The sequence below is a fragment of the Sprattus sprattus genome (assembly GCF_963457725.1).
Source record: "Sprattus sprattus genome assembly, chromosome: 20".
NCBI lineage: Eukaryota > Metazoa > Chordata > Actinopteri > Clupeiformes > Clupeidae > Sprattus > Sprattus sprattus.
This window is the reverse complement of record NC_137918.1, coordinates 2,526,271-2,545,318: the sequence shown is the minus strand read 5'-3', so window position 1 is coordinate 2,545,318 and position 19,048 is coordinate 2,526,271. Positions and strand designations below refer to the sequence as shown.

General features: G+C 41.6%; 1 protein-coding gene across 1 annotated transcript in view; it reads left to right on the top strand.

Moving 5' to 3' along the window:
• The window catches only part of gtf2h4 (general transcription factor IIH, polypeptide 4), a 41,777-nt gene extending 22,757 nt beyond the window's left edge, over positions 1-19,020 (top strand). The window contains exons 6-14 of the mRNA XM_080859520.1: positions 4,978-5,086; positions 6,490-6,558; positions 11,453-11,536; positions 13,736-13,904; positions 15,283-15,413; positions 16,225-16,272; positions 16,755-16,833; positions 17,395-17,456; positions 18,495-19,020. Of these exons, the coding sequence (XP_080715646.1) occupies positions 4,978-5,086; positions 6,490-6,558; positions 11,453-11,536; positions 13,736-13,904; positions 15,283-15,413; positions 16,225-16,272; positions 16,755-16,833; positions 17,395-17,456; positions 18,495-18,605 (862 nt within the window). The 3' untranslated portion in view covers positions 18,606-19,020. The remainder of the gene's footprint in view (positions 1-4,977; positions 5,087-6,489; positions 6,559-11,452; positions 11,537-13,735; positions 13,905-15,282; positions 15,414-16,224; positions 16,273-16,754; positions 16,834-17,394; positions 17,457-18,494) is intronic.
• The last annotated feature ends 28 nt before the right edge of the window (positions 19,021-19,048 follow it).

Sequence of the window (19,048 nt, the reverse complement as noted above, 5' to 3'; positions counted from 1 at the left end):
ATTGTTATTCCTAGGCTTCTTCTTCTTCTTCTTCTTCTTATTCTTGTTACCTTTTTCTGCGATTAATTCAGCCCGAACCGCTTAACGTAGAAACTTCATTCAAACTTCGTTGCGTAGGTCTTGTAAAGGACACTTATGCTATGTATTTTTCACTTTTCTAAACTTTATAGTTTTTAAGATATTAAAGAAAAACTAATATAAATTTCTCCCATTGACTTACATAGGGCCATTATGACATCATAATAGGGTCTTTAAACTGGCTTGCACCTGTGCTTCACTGACACCTGCGCCAAATCAAAGGAACCTCTTCTCTCTCTGTCCCTCTCAATTTAACTGTAACTAGGAACATTAAGACACCTTCCATTTTCTACTTTTTTTTCTCTCCATCTCTCTCATCTTTCTCTCTATCCCTCTCTGTCTACTTTCTCTCACACTCAATCTCTCTTCTTCACTCCATTTTTATCTCCTTTTTTCAATATTTTCACTCTCTTTTTCTCTTTCACTCTTCTTTCCTTCTTCCACTCTTCTTTCCTTCTTCCACTCTTCTTTCACTTTTCTTTCCTTCTTCAACTATGATTTCCTTCTTTCACTCTTCTTTCCTTTCTTCACTCTTCTTTCTTTTCTTCTTCCACTCTTCTTTTCTTTCCTTTCCTCACTCTTCTTTCTTTCCTTCTTTTACTCTTCTTTCCTTCTTCCTCTCTTCTCTCCTTTCTTCACTCTTCTCTCCTTTCTTCTTTCCTTCTTCCACTCTTCTTTCCTTCTTTCACTCTTCTTTTCTTCTTCCTTTCCTAACTTTTGCATTTCATGCACTGGTATCTCCTTCAGGAAATGCATTTTCTAGTTACAGTGCATGAAATGCCCTGTATTGTTATTCCTAGGCTTCTTCTTCTTCTTATTCTTGTTACCTTTTTCTGCGATTAATTCAGCCCGAACCGCTTAACGTAGAAACTTCATTCAAACTTTGTCGCGTAGGTCTTGTAAAGGACACTTATGCTATGTATTTTTCACTTTTCTAAACTTTATACTTTTTAAGATATTAAATAAAAACGAATCTAAACTTTCCCATTGACTTACATTGGGCCATTATGACATCATAATAGGGTCTTTAAACTGGCTTGCACCTGTGCTTCACTGACAGCTGCACCAAATCAAAGGAACCTCTTCTCTGTCCCTCTCAATTTAACTGTAACTAGGAACATTAAGACACCTTCCATTCTCTACTTTTTTTTCTCTCCATCTCTCCATCTTTCTCTCTATCCCTCTCAGTCTACTTTCTCTCACACTCAATCTCTCTTCTTCACTCCATTTTTATCTCCTTTTTTCAATATTTTCACTCTCTTTTTCTTTTCCACTCTTCTTTCCTTCTTCCACTCTTCTTTCCTTTCTTCTTTCCTTCTTCCACTCTTCTTTCCTTCTTTCACTTTTCTTTCCTTTCTTCACTCTCCTTTCTTCTTTCCTTCTTTCACTCTTCTTTCCTTTCTTCTTTCCTTCTTCAACTATTATTTCCTTCTTTCACTCTTCTTTCCTTTCTTCACTCTTCTTTCTTTTCTTCTTCCACTCTTCTTTCTTTTCTTCTTTCCTTCTTTCACTCTTCTTTCCTTCATCCTCTCTTCTCTCCTTTCTTCACTCTTCTTTCCTTTCTTCTTTCCTTCTTCCACTCTTCTTTCCTTTCTTATTTCCTTCTTTCACTCTTCTTTCTTTTCTTCTTCCTTTCCTAACTTTTGCATTTCATGCACTGGTATTTCCTTCAGGAAATGCATTTTCTAGTTACAGTGCATGAAATGCCCTGTATTGTTATTCCTAGGCTTCTTCTTCTTCTTCTTCTTCTTCTTCTTCTTCTTCTTCTTCTTATTCTTGTTACCTTTTTCTGCGATTAATTCAGCCCGAACCGCTTAACGTAGAAACTTCATTCAAACTTTGTCGCGTAGGTCTTGTAAACGACACTTATGCTATGTATTTTTCACTTTTCTAAACTTTATACTTTTTAAGATATTAAAGAAAAACGAATATGAATGTCTCCCATTGACTTACATTGGGCCATTATGACATCATAATAGGGTCTTTAAACTGGCTTGCACCTGTGCTTCACTGACAGCTGCACCAAATCAAAGGAACCTCTACTCTCTCTGTCCCTCTCAATTTAACTGTAACTAGGAACATTAAGACACCATCCATTCTCTATTTTTTTTCTCTCCATCTCTCCATCTTTCTCTCTCAGTCAACTTTCTCTCACACTCAATCTCTCTTCTTCAATCCATTTTTATCTCCTTTTTTCAATATTTTCACTCTCTCTTTATCTCTTCATCCAGAGCCACTCTTGTTCACTATTCTTTCCTTCTTCCACTCTTCTTTCCTTTCTTATTTTCTTCTTTCACTCTTCTTTCCTTTGTTCTTTCCTTCTTTCACTCTTCTTTCTTTTCTTATTTCCTTCTTCCACTCTTCTTTCCTTCCTTCACTCTTCTTTCCTTTCTTCTTTCATTATTTCACTCTTCTTTCCTCCTTCCACTCTTCTTTCCTTTCTTCACTCTTCTTTCTTTTCTTCTTTCCTTCTTTCACTCTTCTTTCCTTTCTTCTTTCCTTCTTCTGCTCTTCTCTCCTTTCTTCACTCTTCTTTCCTTTTGTCTTTCCTTCTTCCACTCTTCTTTCCTTTCTTCTTTCCTTCTTTCACTCTTCTTTCTTTTCTTCTTCCTTTCTTAACCTTTGCATTTCATGCACTGGTATTTCCTTCAGGAAATGCATTTTCTAGTTACAGTGCATGAAATGCCCTGTATTGTTATTCCTAGGCTTCTTCTTCTTCTTCTTCTTCTTCTTCTTCTTCTTCTTCTTATTCTTGTTACCTTTTTCTGCGATTAATTCAGCCCGAACCGCTTAACGTAGAAACTTCATTCAAACTTTGTCGCGTAGGTCTTGTAAAGGACACTTATGCTATGTATTTTTCACTTTTCTAAACTTTATACTTTTTAAGATATTAAATAAAAACTAATCTAAATTTTCCCATTGACTTACATTGGGCCATTATGACATCATAATAGGGTCTTTAAACTGGCTTGCACCTGTGCTTCACTGACAGCTGCACCAAATCAAAGGAACCTCTTCTCTGTCCCTCTCAATTTAACTGTAACTAGGAACATTAAGACACCTTCCATTCTCTACTTTTTTTTCTCTCCATCTTTCTCTCTATCCCTCTCAGTCTACTTTCTCTCACACTCAATCTCTCTTCTTCACTCCATTTTTATCTCCTTTTTTCAATATTTTCACTCTCTTTTTCTCTTCCACTCTTCTTTCCTTTCTTCTTTCCTTCTTCCACTCTTCTTTCCTTCTTTCACTCTTCTTTCCTTTCTTCACTCTCCTTTCTTCTTTCCTTCTTTCACTCTTCTTTCCTTCTTCAACTATTATTTCCTTCTTTCACTCTTCTTTCTTTTCTTCTTCCACTCTTCTTTCTTTTCTTCTTTCCTTCTTTCACTCTTCTTTCCTTCATCCTCTCTTCTCTCCTTTCTTCACTCTTCTTTCCTTTCTTCTTTCCTTCTCCCACTCTTCTTTCCTTTCTTATTTCCTTCTTTCACTCTTCTTTCTTTTCTTCTTCCTTTCCTAACTTTTGGATTTCATGCACTGGTATTTCCTTCAGGAAATGCATTTTCTAGTTATTCTTGTTACCTTTTTCTGCGATTAATTCAGCCCGAACCGCTTAACGTAGAAACTTCATTCAAACTGTGTTGCGTAGGTCTTGTAAAGGACACTTATGCTATGTATTTTTCACTTTTCTAAACTTTATACTTTTTAAGATATTAAATAAAAACGAATCTAAATTTTCCCATTGACTTACATTGGGCCATTATGACATCATAATAGGGTCTTTAAACTGGCTTGCACCTGTGCTTCACTGACATCTGCGCCAAATCCAAGGAACCTCTTCTCTGTCCCTCTCAATTTAACTGTAACTAGGAACATTAAGACACCTTCCATTCTCTACTTTTTTGTCTCTCCATCTCTCCATCTTTCTCTCTATCCCTCTCAGTCTACTTTCTCTCACACTCAATCTCCCTTCTTCACTCCATTTTTATCTCCTTTTTTCAATATTTTCACTCTCTTTTTCTCTTTCACTCCTGTTCACTCTTCTTTCCTTCTTCCACTCTTCTTTCCTTCTTTCACTTTTCTTTCCTTTCTTCACTCTCCTTTCTTTTCTTCTTCCACTCTTCTTTCCTTTCTTCACTCTTCTTTCTTTTCTTCTTTCCTTCTTTCACTCTTCTTTCCTTCATCCTCTCTTCTCTCCTTTCTTCACTTTTCTTTCCTTTCTTCTTTCCTTCTTCCACTCTTCTTTCTTTTCTTCTTTCCTTCTTTCACTCTTCTTTCTTTTCTTCTTCCTTTCCTAACTTTTGCATTTCATGCACTGGTATTTCCTTCAGGAAATGCATTTTCTAGTTTTGAAGTGGTCTCTTAATTTTTTCCGCGGCTGTATATCGGCCTTCAAGACGCATGCTGGCCCCTTAAGAGAGCATATGGATATGCAAAAAGCTGATGCATTATGATTAGTTTTATTCAAATCCAATCCCACCCACATGATGAATGCACACCCCTGCAGCTGAAAACTAAATATCCCCCCTAGCGAACAAAAAGTGCCTTTGCGGCAATGTTGTGCATGTCACCTTTTCACTACTAAAATAGTGCCCTCTGTATGTATATAACATTTACATTACATAGATGCTCACTTGCTGATGGGTTTTGATATAGGCGACAGTGGCACAGGAGGTAGAGGAGTCGTTCAGTAATCGAAAGGTTGCTACTTACCAAGTGAGTAGGTGTCCTTGAGCAAGACACTGAACCCCTAACTGCTCCTGATGTGTAAAATGCAGTTTCCTTGTCTGTCGCTTTGGATAAGAGTGTCTGCTAAATGAGTAAATGTTAAAAATGTAATTTAGGTAAAAAAGAAGCATCGTCCTGCATCTCATCCTCTCTTCCCTCTCTATTCCACTGTGGCAGTGAGGTGGGTGACGCTCCCTGTATCACATCCTCTGGCTTCCAGTTCCTGCTGCTGGACACGGCATCCCAGCTTTGGTACCTCACCCTGCAGTACCTCAACACTGCCCAGGTAAGCCAGCACCTTAACATTGCAATCAGTACCTCAGGCAGCACCTCAACACTGCCCAGGTCAGCCAGCACCTTAACATTGCAATCAGTACCTCAGCCAGCACCTTAACACTGCAATGAGAACCTCAGCCAGCACCTTAAAACTGCGATCAGTATGTCAGCCAGCACCTTAACACTGCAATCAGTATCCCAGCCAGCACCTTAACACTGCAATCAGTACCTCAGCCAGCACCTTAAAACTGCAATCAGTATCCCAGCCAGCACCTTAACACTGCAATCAGTATCTCAGCCAGCACCTTAACACTGCAATCAGTACCTCAGCCAGCACCTTTACACGGCAGTCAGTATCCCAGCCAGCACCTTGACACTGCAATCAGTATCTCAGCCAGCACCTTTACACGGCAGTCAGTATCCCAGCCAGCACCTTGACACTGCAATCAGTATCTCAGCCAGCACATTAACACTGCAATCAGTACCTCAGCCAGCACCTTTACACGGCAGTCAGTATCCCAGCCAGCACCTTAACACTGCAATCAGTATCTCAGTGCTGCAGTCAACACTTCAAGTGTGGCCAGTAACACAGCAGTCAGTATCCCAGCCAGCACCTTAACACTGCAATCAGTATCTCAGTGCTGCAGTCAACACTTCAAGTGTGGCCAGTAACACAGCATCACCTGTAAGGAAAGCTTAAGTCACATGGTAGGGACCTGACTGACTTCACTGACTGACAGGCGGAGATTCAGTGATGACGCTACCTGTGTGTAATTAGTTAATGCATTCCTTTCCTGGCACTCGTTGCTCATAAGTAGGTATGGTCCTATATCGACGCAGAAACTGTTTTCATCTGCCTGATTTGGTTTGCCACATGTGGGCTCATGGGATTGAGTGGTCTTTTTATCACCACCTAACAAACCAAACAAACCCTAATGTACAGAAAAAGACGCTTGAGCTGGCTAGTTCACATCTGGAGAGACCGAGCCGCCATGCAGGGAGTGTGCACAAGCCTTCTCGTAAATGACCATTCTCTGGGGCTCTGCCAAGCTGACACACACACACACACACACACACACACACACGATAGGTACACGCATTTACATCATGTTGGGATAGTGTGTAGGATGAGCGGTTAGGTTTATGTTGCGAACAGTGGAAGTCTTTTAGTTAGTTTAGTTCAGTAATTAGGCCTTAACAACACAAATCTGGCCCTGTTGGTTTCTTAACACACCCAAGTCAGAACCGCAGCTCTGACTGGCTCAGCATGGCAGCTGCACTTGGGTTGATACCGGTTCTGTCCAACCTGGATCTCCATAAAGAGCAGCTGTCAGTTACATTTGCTTGATGTACTTGATGTAATAAAAGATGTTTATGGTGCTCAATGATTTAATTGGTCTCCTTCATGTCCAGTCTAGAGGAATGGACCTAGTGGAGATTCTGTCCTTCCTGTTCCAGCTTAGTTTCTCCACCTTAGGACGGGTGAGTGCACTCATTTTATTTCCCAAGTAACTAACAATTACACACTGGTACGAAGACTAAAAAAACATTATTTATTATTACTCAAACCAGTTAATCCAGTCTTGTAAAGTTAACTACACCAACTGTGACTGATGCTACTGGTATCATACCCTGATGATATCAATAAGTTCATCATAACCAATGAATAATCACAAGTGTTCTAGTACAAGTCCTTAGTCATTCCAAGTCGTGATACAACTATATAGTCACATGTTTAGAGCCAGTGATTTTCCGTTTCACATTTTGGGAAAATTCTGTTTATGCTGATGCTACTGGTATCATACCCTGATGATATCAATAAGTTAATCGTCTTCAAGATGGCCTAGACAGGTTTGCCCCTGAAAGAACGCGGCTGGTGTCCTTCCAGCGCTCAGCCCCCTGGTTCACTGACCATCTCAGAGCCCTTAAGGCGGAGGGTCGAAAAATTTTGCGTAGATTTAGGCGAACTGGCTTAACTGTCCACAAGCTGTACTTCAGAGAACATCAGAAAGTATATTCCTCTGCTCTTAGAGCTACCAGGGCATCAAACTACTCTACTCTCATTGACTCTGACCATAAAAACCCAAGACACCTGTTCTCCACTATAAATCAGATGCTCAAACCTTGCAGCTCCTCCACCAATACTCCCTCCTCTGATGACTGCAACTGACTTTTTCAAATCAAAGGTCGATAACATCAGGCGCAACATCACCCCTGACCAACCTGATCTTCCCTTCCAATCTTGCCCCCCGTGATGGCCTAGCCCTTGATCATTTTGCTGAGGTCACCCAAGCTGAGCCCTCCAGCATTGTTTTAAAAATGAACTCCTCCACTAGCTCTTTGGATCCCATCCCCACATCTCTATTGAAAGCGTGCCTCACAGCCATTTTCCACACTGCAACCCACATAATAAACAGGTCCCTATCTACTGGTGAAGAAGCCCCCTCCCTCAAACTGGCAGCCATCAAACCTGTGCTCAAAAAGCACAATCTGGATCGTGAGGACCTCTCAAACTACCGTCCTATCTCAAACCTCCCCTTCCTAACAAAGGTCCTGGAAAAGGTCGTCTCCCTCCAACTGCATAACCATCTCCACTCCCACCAGCTTTATGAATCCTTCCAGTCTGGTTTCAGACCTTCCTATAGCACCGAAACTGCTCTGGTGAGGGTGGTAAATGACCTCCTAATGTCATCAGACTCTGGCTCAACCAGCCTACTAGTCCTGCTGGATCTAAGCGCCGCTTTTGATGCAGTGGACCATAATATCCTGTTTCGGCGCCTCCAGGAGGTGGGAATTACAGGCACTGCCCTGGACTTCTTTTATTCCTATCTCACAGGACGGCAGGAATATGTTGCCCTTGGCAATATCACCTCCAGCATTAGGTGCGTTACCTCCAGTGTCCCCCAGGGGTCCGTCCTGGGGCCCCTGCTTTTCTTAATTGACATGCTACCCCTGGGAAACATACTTCGAGGTCATAACATCCCATTTCACTCCTATGCACATGACACACAAATCTACATCCGAACTTCACCCGACAAACACCTGCCACTATCACTGACTACCAAATGCCTGGATGACATCCAGCACTGGATGAGCAACAACTCACTACAGCTAAATGGTGGCAAGTCTGAAGCAATTCTTATTGGCACGCCCCATCAAACAAAAAAGGCCGGTATCACCCAAATCACGATAAATGGTCACCCCACCCCTCTCTCCTCACTCGTCACAAACCTTGGTGTCAAGCTGGACTCTTCATTGTCCTTTGATGCACACATCAAATCCATCTGCCAAACATAATTTTACCACCTGAGAAACATCTCAAGGCTGAGAGACCCTCTCTTCCCAAACATGCTGCAGAAAAGCTGGTGCACGCATTCATCAGCTCCCGTCTGGACTACTGCAACTTTCTGCTGGCAGGTCTACCAGCAAAAATCATTCAGAGGCTGCAGTATGTTCAAAACAGTGCTGCCCGGGTTCTCACCAAGACACGGAAATTCGAACACATCACCCCAGTCCTCCACTCCCTCCACTGGCTTCCAATCAACCAGAGAATAGTCTTCAAAGTCCTACTCCTAGTTCATAAGGCCATAAACACCACCGGTCCAGCCTATCTCCAGGATCTCCTCACCCCTCATCTCACATCAAGGACTCTTAGGTCCGGACATGCAAACCTGATTGAAGTTCCGTGGACAAATATGACCAGAATGGGAGATCGTGCCTTCTCCTCGCTGGGGCCACGACTTTGGAACAAGCTCCCGGAGAACATTAGGGTTTTGGATTCCCTCACCACTTTTAAAGCACACCTCAAAACCCATCTATTTATATCTGCCTTCACCTAGAGTCCTGGGGCCGTATTCACAAAGCCTTTTATCTTACCACTAGGAGTGCTCCTAACTCGCGCTAAAACCTTTTACGTAGGAGTAATTTCTTAAAAGTGATTCACAACGGCTCTGAGACCTACTCATACTAAGGATAATACCAACTCCTAAGCTTAAGATAAAAACTCCGTTGCTATGGATGACGTCGCTTCTCATGCACGAGTTTAGAAGGGGTGAGGACGGTGATTGGTTGTTGACAGGCTCTCTCATTAAAAACTCAGTCCTAACATCCCCCTAACGATCCCACTAAATAAACAGAAAATAAGAGAATAACCTAGGCTTCAAATGAAGTCATATTAAATAGTTATGGACAGTGCACTTAGCAGAATGCACACGCATGATGACAAGTTTGTGCATCCAACGAGAATGACGCTTTGCACGTTAAGAGAAAGAGAAATTGCCGAAAAAAACACGGAAATTGCATGAAATCAAAGAAGTAATAATTAAAGCACCCTGCAAACTATGCGTGAGGCATGGGAGGACATATGTCTTAACATAAATGCTTCATTCCCTGCCGTGTGTCGCTCTGTCGATGACTGCGAGAAGCGGTGGTATGCGCTCCAGTCACAATGTAGGATGGAGATTGCGGAGTGGACTTTAAAAGAGCCGTCGCGGCTACAGGTATTGTGTCACCAAAATAGGCCTCATGCGTATACTTGCATGTTGTAGTTCAACTGTGCTCCCGGTTGTGGATTGAGGAAGGGTGTCAAAAGCCATGTCTTGCATGGATGGCCACTGTCACCCAACAAGTGGCATCAAGCAGGTACATGGTGCCGCTCAAAAAGCTGGCGCAGACCGCGCTCTCCATTAAAATGCGCGAATCGTGAGTAGATCCAGGCCACTTCGCAACAATATCCATGATTGTGAAATTTGGATCAAACACTATCTGTGTATTAATTGAATGTACCTTTTTGCGGTTTACAAAGACGTCCTCATCTCTGGATGGAGCAATTATTTTAATGTGTGTTCCATCGATGGCACCCACGACACCGGGCATTCCTGCAAACGCCATGAAATTGACCTTGATCCTTTGAAGTAGGCGATTGTCCAAAGGGAACCGGATAAACTGTTGTACAATGTGTGGTCTACAGAGTGCGGTGATAGTTTGATGAATGAATCGGCTTACTGATGATTGCGATATTCTGAAGTCGTCTGCGTTGCAAAGTTGCATTTTCCCCGTAGCCAAAAATCGTAATGTTATCAAACATTTAACTTCCGGACTGATTGGGTTGTTTCGGATAGTTGGAGACGTGATTGCATCCCGCACTAATTCTAGTAAAATGTTGATGCCTTCACGGTTTAAACGATATCTTCTCAACAATTCAGAGTCGTTCATTGTCTCCAACACGTTACGTCTGGCTTCAGCCATTTTAAGACTTTTTGTGAATAGGTCTTAGTGACTTAGGAGTCCTCATGAGGAGTTTTAAGCTGTCCTAGACTTAGGTGCTACTTTTAGGGATAAAAAATGTTGTGAATTGCTCTTAGTAAAAAAAAATAGGAGTCCTAAATTTAAGACTGACACGCCCATTATTTTTAGGAGTTTCTCCTAAATTCGCCACTTATGAGCTACTTTTAGCCCTAAGATTCTTTGTGAATACGGCCCCTGGTTTGTGTTTTTATTTCTTTTCTGTATTGTTTTTAGAATGCACTGTTTTAATTGCTATTTTTGCACTCCTATTACCTTGCATTATTGTTGTTGTGACCTTGTTAAGCACCTTGAGACCTCTTTGTATGTGAAAGTGTGCTATAAAAATAAAATCCATTATTATTATTATTATTATCATAACCAATTAATACTGACTGTCTGTCACAATGAGTCAAACTGCACGGTAGTGACTATCGACTGAGCAGAAATGTTAAACTCGAAGTACTGAACTAAGTTCAGTTAAACAGGAATCATACTAAACTCAAAAATGCTAACAAGTTCAAAACCAAGGTACACAGTGTCTTATACTGGAAAACCCATACAGGATAAAACTATCAAGGGTTTAAAGAATTAACAAGCTCAGAAGTATTGAATCTGTGCTCTGTACCCATCTGGAAGTCAGTGATCCACAGTAGTCCCAACTCAAAGATTCCAGTCCTATCCCATAATCAGAATCTTTTTTTTATTTTTTTAAAGATTTTTTATGCCTTTAATGGATATATTAGTGCAGAGTTGGACAGGAAATAAGGAGAAGAGGTGGGGAGTGGACAGGAGAAATGGCATCGGGCGTACAATGGCCCCTCTAGGGTAAAAAAAACTTAAACATTTACTCAACATAATTATGTATCAGCTTTTCACACATGTGCATCATCATTTTGAATCAAGAGTACCCTTATAAATACAAACTAACTTGATAGCTGTCTAAGGGATCGACAAAACAGTTTCAGCTAGAGCCTCTTGCCATAATATTGGTGTAGTCCTAATACGTATCAACTTTTGAAGCACAGATAGAGATCAGTGTAGGCAGAAGACCATCCCAGTCCTAACCCTAACTCTTTCTCCTCTGCTGCAGGATTACTCCGTGGAGGGCATGAGTGAGTCTCTGCTCACCTTCCTGCAGCACCTGCGCGAGTTCGGCCTTGTCTTCCAGAGGAAGGTGAGGGGCGCTGGTGTGGTGTGGTGTGGTGTGGTGTGGTGTGGTGTGGTGTGGTGTGGTGTGGTGTGGTGTGGTGTGTGTGTGTGTGTGTGTGTGTGTGTGACTGAGTGACTCAAGTCAAGTCTTTTTATTGTCAGACACACAGAACAACAGAGTTGGACTGGGCACTGAAATTCTTAGGACAGGACACCATACCACACTACTATAACATAACAAGACATAACATATAAACATATAAGTACTCCAACATGATATAACATAACTTAACAATAAGTACTGAACATTAGATAAAAATATGAAAGACAGAGTAGTAGACCTACTAGATAAACAATAAATATACAATATAGATACTAAACATAAATACACATACTAAACATAAATCCACATACTAAACAGATAAACAAACCTACATGATATTTTTAGCTATACTGAACATATTATACACATAATAACCTGAACACAGAGACAAAGACACTTCAAGTGTGTGGGTGGTGCAATATTGCAAATGTAGTGCAAACAGCAGTGAAAGTGAGCCTGTGTAGAGTAAAGTGGCGAGTGTAAAGTGATGAGAGTGCATTATTGTTCATTATTGTTCATTTAGGAGTCTGATGGCCTTAGGGTAGTGAGTGAGTGAGTGAGTGAGTGAGAGTGAGAGTGAGAGTGAGAGTGAGAGAGTGAGTGAGTGAGCCAGATGTTGCAGCCATCTTGTGGTAGTTTATTTAACACTAGGCGCCTCTAGTGGCTTTCACATTATCTGTATTTATACATATCATGACACAGGTACGCACGCACGCACGCACGCACGCACGCACGCACGCACGCACGCACGCACGCACGCACGCACGCACGTGTAAAAACGGGACGCGAGCAAATGCATTGATTCCTATGGTACGGCGCGTTTAAAGCGTGCGCCCCTTCTCCACCACGCGTTGCGTCTTTGAAGCGTTTTTTTAGGTGCGCTTAAAAGTTGAACTATTCTCAACTTTCCAGCGCAAGGCAGGGAAGCGCACCGCTTCTGTTTTGGCCGCCGCACTTTGCCAAGGCGTTACTGAAGCGTTTCTGCCTGAAAAAAGACGCGTATGTGTATCTGAGCCCTTAGTTGTCTGTTTACTTTATATCACTTTATATTTACTTTATATACAACATAACACCTGCACCTGCATGTACATATAGTCCCAATGCCAAACCAGTGGAGAAGAAAATTTCATTCAATTCAATTTTATTTATATAGCGCCATAACAATACAATTGCCTCTAGGCGCTTTACAGAGCCCAGAGCCTGAACCCCCTTAGTGCATGCACAATGGCAACAGGGGCAAGAAAAAACTCCCTGTTAGGCAGGAAGAAACCTTAAGCAGAACCGCGGCACATAAGGGGGGACCCATTTGCTTGAGGTCGGCCGGGTGGAGATAGGAAGGGGGGAAGGGGGGGAGAGGAGGTTTGTGTGGCAGAAGGGGAAGGGAAACAACAAGGGTTGTACTCAGCCAGCATTTGGTCGCTGGACATAGTATATATATACAGACATCCGGTGGTAAATACATGATACAGGCAAGACCAGTTTACTGTACTCATAGGGTTACTGTTACAGGGGGTAAGGGATGTAGGGACAGAGAAACATTTCAGTGGTGGCAATAATGTATATTGTATATAAATGCTAGCATAGGGTATGGGGTACAGTAAGTGTACGGCAATGCAGTGGCCGTGGGTGCAATTGGCCGAGGGTTTCTCCAGGTAGACCAGGTGGAGAGACTACAGCAGTGTCCCATGGCGAAGATAAGGAGGGAAAGAAAAGGAAGAAAATTAGTGGGTAGAGTTCAGCTGTCCATGTGCGTAGATGAGGAGTGGTGGGGGTGAGGAGCAGTGTTTCCACTTCCATCAGCAATTGGAACATGCTATAAGGGAGAGAGAACATTTATGTTAGTAGACATCAATTTCAGAAACACATAGGGAGATACCCTTGGGTAGTAGATTTAACAGTAGGCAATATGGCTATTTTATCAGTGTTATTATAGGCATACGCAACATGATATGAAAGGAGAGAGAGAGAGAGAGAAAGGGAGAAGATATGTTTAGTAACATAAATATGCAATTGAAAGAACAACGTTGAGTAGAGAACCTCCTGCAGAATGAACAGAGTTTGTGTGTGATGGTAATGTTTTTGTGTGTGCGTTGTGTGTCTCTCTATTGTACTCGTCTGTAGAGGAAGTCCAGGAGGTACTACCCGACACGTTTGGCCATCACCCTGTCTGCTGGCGTCACCACCTCCACCCTCTCCCTTACACCTATGTCGGGTATTGGGCCTACTCCTGGCACGGGAGAATCTGGCTTCATTATTGTGGAAACCAACTATCGCCTCTACGCTTACACAAGTATGCAAGAAACTGTGGCAACTTCTATAAGCCTCTTGCTAAATGTAAATTATATTATAAGGGAAGGGGGGGGGGGGGGGGTGGTTGCTTGGCATAATTGTGAAAAGAAACAATTTGATGTTTTTACACAGAGTAAAGATTTAAACTCCTCAAATGATTTAAAGGTCTCGGTATAGCTCTTTTGATTGAACCAACACTACGGAACCGAATGTCTTATGAGGTTGTGGGAGGGCAATGCAGGCCAGGTAAATCTTTCTGTAGATATTCAGAAATCCAGCTCTTACTGTGTTTGCAACCACATATTGGGGTCATTTATTGAGGTGATCAAATAATGGTCTTAAATCCAATGAAAATGCTGGTACTTTTATTACATTTCCAGATATGAGTGAGGTGAGCTCACATTGTGAGGCGCAGTTCGATTGGGAGAAGTTCATCATTTTCAATAAAGCATATTGGAGTTCAAGTGTACAGCGAAATTACGTCAGCACGATTATTGAATTGATTTCTCTTTATTATTGAGCCATAGAGGAATCCATCATCCTGTGATTATTAAAGCCTTTAAAGAGAAAAAACATAATTTACATCAAGAAGAAGAGTGGCTAAAAGAGGGCAGACTTGTTTTTACTAGTATTAAATAAACTAATATAGTTATGGCATTTGTGACATAGGCTAATGAGACATACAGTAGAATCATAAAATGCTAAATTCTATTCAATTTTTATTATTATGAAATTCTACTAGATCATTATTATTATAATAAGCTTATTATTGAATTAATATACAGGGAAATTAAGCCTGCTGTTAATTAACCCTAAAGTGTTAGATGTTTTCATTCTTGCAACAGCTTTCGTGGCAATTACTAAGGGTGTCACAAAACCCCTATCAGTGTTACTAACGCATTACAGTGTCACCTCTTCACCGTCTGTGACAGATCCAAGCTACTCTATGGAGAACCTGTAAACCTCAAGCTGAAAGAGAGTAATTAATATCTAACTCCACCTCTTCTTCCATGGCATAGGGGATTTGGCTGACATAATGCTCACTCTGCTGTATCTGCTGCTCCTTTACCTCTGAGCAGTGTCTTAGCTTTAAATGTTTTAAAATATTTGAATTATTCTGCATACTAACTGAGGTTAAAAAGATACACTCAACCAACACCCACGCTCTCTTTACCCTCCCTCCATTTTCCCTCAGGTCTCTAACTGTGCCCTTCCCTTTTTCCCTGTTGACTTTCCCACTCTCTACCTTCCCCCCCTCTCTCTTTCTGTCTCTCCCCTCTCTGTCTCTCTCTCTCTCCTCTCTCCCCCTTCTCTGTCTCTCTCTCCGCCCTCTCTCTCTCTCTCTCTCTTCTCTTTCTCTCTCCCTTTCTCTCCCCCAGACTCTGAGCTGCAGATTGCTCTGGTGGCTCTGTTCAGTGAGATGCTCTATAGGTTTCCTGATGTGGTGGTTGCCACGGTCACCAGGGAGTCGGTGCAGCAGGCCATTGCCAACGGCATCACCGCACAGCAGGTACAATCTGGACGGGAAGAAGTCTGAGAGAGACTGGGCGTTGCACACTAGGGTGCATGAAATTACAATGCAAAAATGAAATATCAACATATCAAACTGTCTGGGGTTGCATTTTGTTTGGACACACATAAAAATGACTTTTGCAAAGTTTTGGGTAAATTCATTAAGATTTAGAGGTGGAACACAGCATGTGAAAAATATGAAAATGAGCCTTTTTTTCTCTTTTTTCTTAAATTTAGCATTTTTTTCACTGGTATTTCATGCATACCAGCACATGCATATTCTAATTCTTCTTGAAACCAAAGCCCAAAGTGGCACGAGAGAACGATATCAAAAATTGTCCGCTTTATCATGGCTATCACCTCTAGAACACCACGTATCGCAAAAATATTTTGTATTTATTGTTTTTGCATGGATGGTAACACTTTGAGCACCCAGACAGATCAATATGCTGGAACTGTGTATTTTGATGCACCCTATTGCACACTGTGTCACAGGGGAATGGTTCAGCTCAAGGTGGGTTCATGACATAAGGAGGGATTCCTCGTCACATAAGCTTTGTTATGATGCCGTCTTCACATACTAATCACTATAAGCAATCCTCATACACTTCTGTGAAGTGGGGGAGTTGGAGGGTGTCTGTCTAAAATGTCTCAATATGAAATTTCTCTCACCTTAGGATTTATATTTAAGTATAATACTGAATCAAATGTTTTGTTGACTAAAACAGTGTTCTCTTAGTTAGAAAAAGTGGAGTATGTATGAGTTGACTCTTGGTGGCTAACTGAGTGAATGATGTGTGTTTCTTCAGATCATACACTTTCTGCGGACCAGAGCACACCCGATCATGGTGAAACAGGTACTGCTCATAAATGTTTGTGCGTTCCGGTGTTTGTCTGGACAGACTTATTCATACACCTAATATTTTAAAGATGTAGGAACACCCTATGTATAACATATTAAAGTGGCGTTAGCATTGCTTGCTAATTTCTAACAATCTTCCAACCATTATACCCCATTGTTTCAATGTGTGGTAGACTTGGTAAAATAAATTGCAGGCAGTGATACCCATCTCTGCGGAAAGGCCCTGATTTTTTTTACGTCATGTCTATGAGAATGGGCAATCTCAGTCTAAGTTGCCTCATGTTCTTTTGAAAACTTGCATATCAAAGTTCCCTTTCAGGCCTTTTTTCATGGCTGTTACCTAGTTCTGATATGCAATCTCTTGGGTAGCTGTGGTAGTAATTGTGATTCGGTTACTTCAAAGTTGATCTTTGTTTGTTTTTTTATGTAGTCTTTTCATCATTTTGATCTTTGTTTTTGATCTTTTACTTCTCTCAGACTCCAGTCCTCCCATCCACCATCACAGATCAAATCAGACTGTGGGAACTTGAAAGGGACCGACTGCAGTTCACAGAAGGTGTGTGTGTTTGTGTGTGTGTGTGGTTGCATGTTTTATGTGTGTCAAGCTTGACTCAGGAAATCAGGGGAAACACATTTTAAATGGAATTGTCTTGATAAGATTGCTGAGGTTGTCAAAGCAGTTTCCCATTCCATCATGTAAAAGGTCACCTACATAGGGATTTATTACTGGCATTTGAAGTGAGCATGTGATTGGGCCATTTAGTTCCCGCTTTGTGTTGGTGTGCATGTGTTTATGCAACGTCAGACTTAGAGTATGAGCAATTTCTATAGAAGTGGTATAATCAGAAAACTTACATTAATAAAATAATCATGTATTTTGCTGCCAATGGCAAAGTCAACCTTTAAAGGATATGCCCTTTGTTTTGATTCCTCTATTTGTTTGTCTTTTCCTTCTTTCTTTCAATGTCTGTCTGTCTGTCACACTTATTCTCTCTTTCTCTGTCTGTCTGTCTCTCTGTCTGTCTGTCTGTCTGTCTGTCTGTCTGTCACACTTATTCTGTCTTTCACTGTCTGTCTGTCTGTCTCTCACATTTGTTCTCTCTTTGTTCGCCCATAGGAGTGCTGTATAATCAATTCCTTTCCCAGGCGGACTTTGAGGTGCTTCGAGACAGAGCTCAGGTGAATGTTATTGTGTGTGTGTGTGTTCCATTGTTACTCTCTGGGCTGTAGACGTTGCCTGCTTTATGATGGATCAGAGGGTACATGACCTTTCAGACATTATTCTTAATCATGTCATATGACAGTGAAGTGTGTATAAGGCCTGTTTCACACTGGCTGCGTTGCGTGTGCCTTGCGGTTTGAGTTAAGTGTTGATTTTCATTTTGGCAGCCATGTTAACAGGTTAAGGCATGTACACTGCCTGCCTGAATTGTGGAGTCTATTTTTCACGCGTGAAGTAAGCACGAGAAAGGCGGGTAATAGACGGTAAAAAGATATAATTAAAATTAATAGTCATATTGACATCATACCGGCAACATTACATAAACTGGCACCTTTTACTGCAGTTTCGATGTCTGGGCTATATGTAACAGACATGACGGAAATATAAATATTATATTTTTTAGCCATTTTAGCAATTGCATGTCATGAGAGGGGAAAGTGGAGGCTACATGTGTACTATATAGTAATCCAAAGTAGGTTATAATTACATTATATCGATGAGACAGTAGTTCCAGTTGCGCTGCCCTTTCTCTCGCACTCGCTCTGAATGAGGGTAATAAAAGTAATACAAGTGGTCAACTTTCTGTAAACCGAGGACTAAGGGTGATAGCAGGAAGGAGGCTAGCTGGGGGAAAGAGGTTCTAATGCCAATGGTTCAAGTCTCAGTGAGACAGACACTGATAGGGCGCAGTGTAGAGACAAGTACATATCCAGGGGTATGAGTTACTGATACAAAATATTGCCACACTTAGTTCATGTCTCTTATGGCAGTAGAAAAGCAATACCCAGCTCCGTCACAGCAGTGCCGCAAGGCAGCCACCAGCCACACACAACACAGACAATGTGAAACGGGCCTCACAGTGCAGCTGCTCGACCTTCCTGTCCAAACACTCACATTTAGTATACTTCATAGTTGGGCTAAAACTCACTCACAGGGTCACAGCATAGCCTCAGCATGTGTATGAAAGCTCACGTGTCCCTCTTTCTCCTCTGCAGGGATTGGGGGTATTGGTGTGGCAGAACCCTGCCCACAGAGTTATGGTGGTGTCACCCGATGGGCACAGCGAGGTGAAGAAATTCTGGAAGAGACAGAAGAGTCATACTTAATAGACACAGCACACTTACACCCACATTTACCCAGAGTGAGTCAAGGACGCGTATAATGGATAGAGAAATTGTGCTTGGAATAGAGAGAAGGACGAGTAGGAGTGTGAAGGACAGAGACGCTCCAGGCTCATCTTTTCAGAAGAAGTTGGTGAAAGACATGCAAGCCAGATGAGAGGCTAAACACCTGCTCACAGTGACAGAACACAGCTAATTAAGTTGTAACTGGTCTTTATTACTGGTGATCATTACTGTTAAAGAGTGACAGTAAAACAGTGAAGTCCAAAATATGGGTGTACCCCACAATAATGTACATTTATGGAGGAATAAGGAAATATACATGTGGCTATAATCAATTTAGATAGCAAGAAAAATACTTTTTCATACAGCAATAATTTTGTTACTGTTGTAATTTTATTTGTAAATGTGTCAAATAAATAATTTGG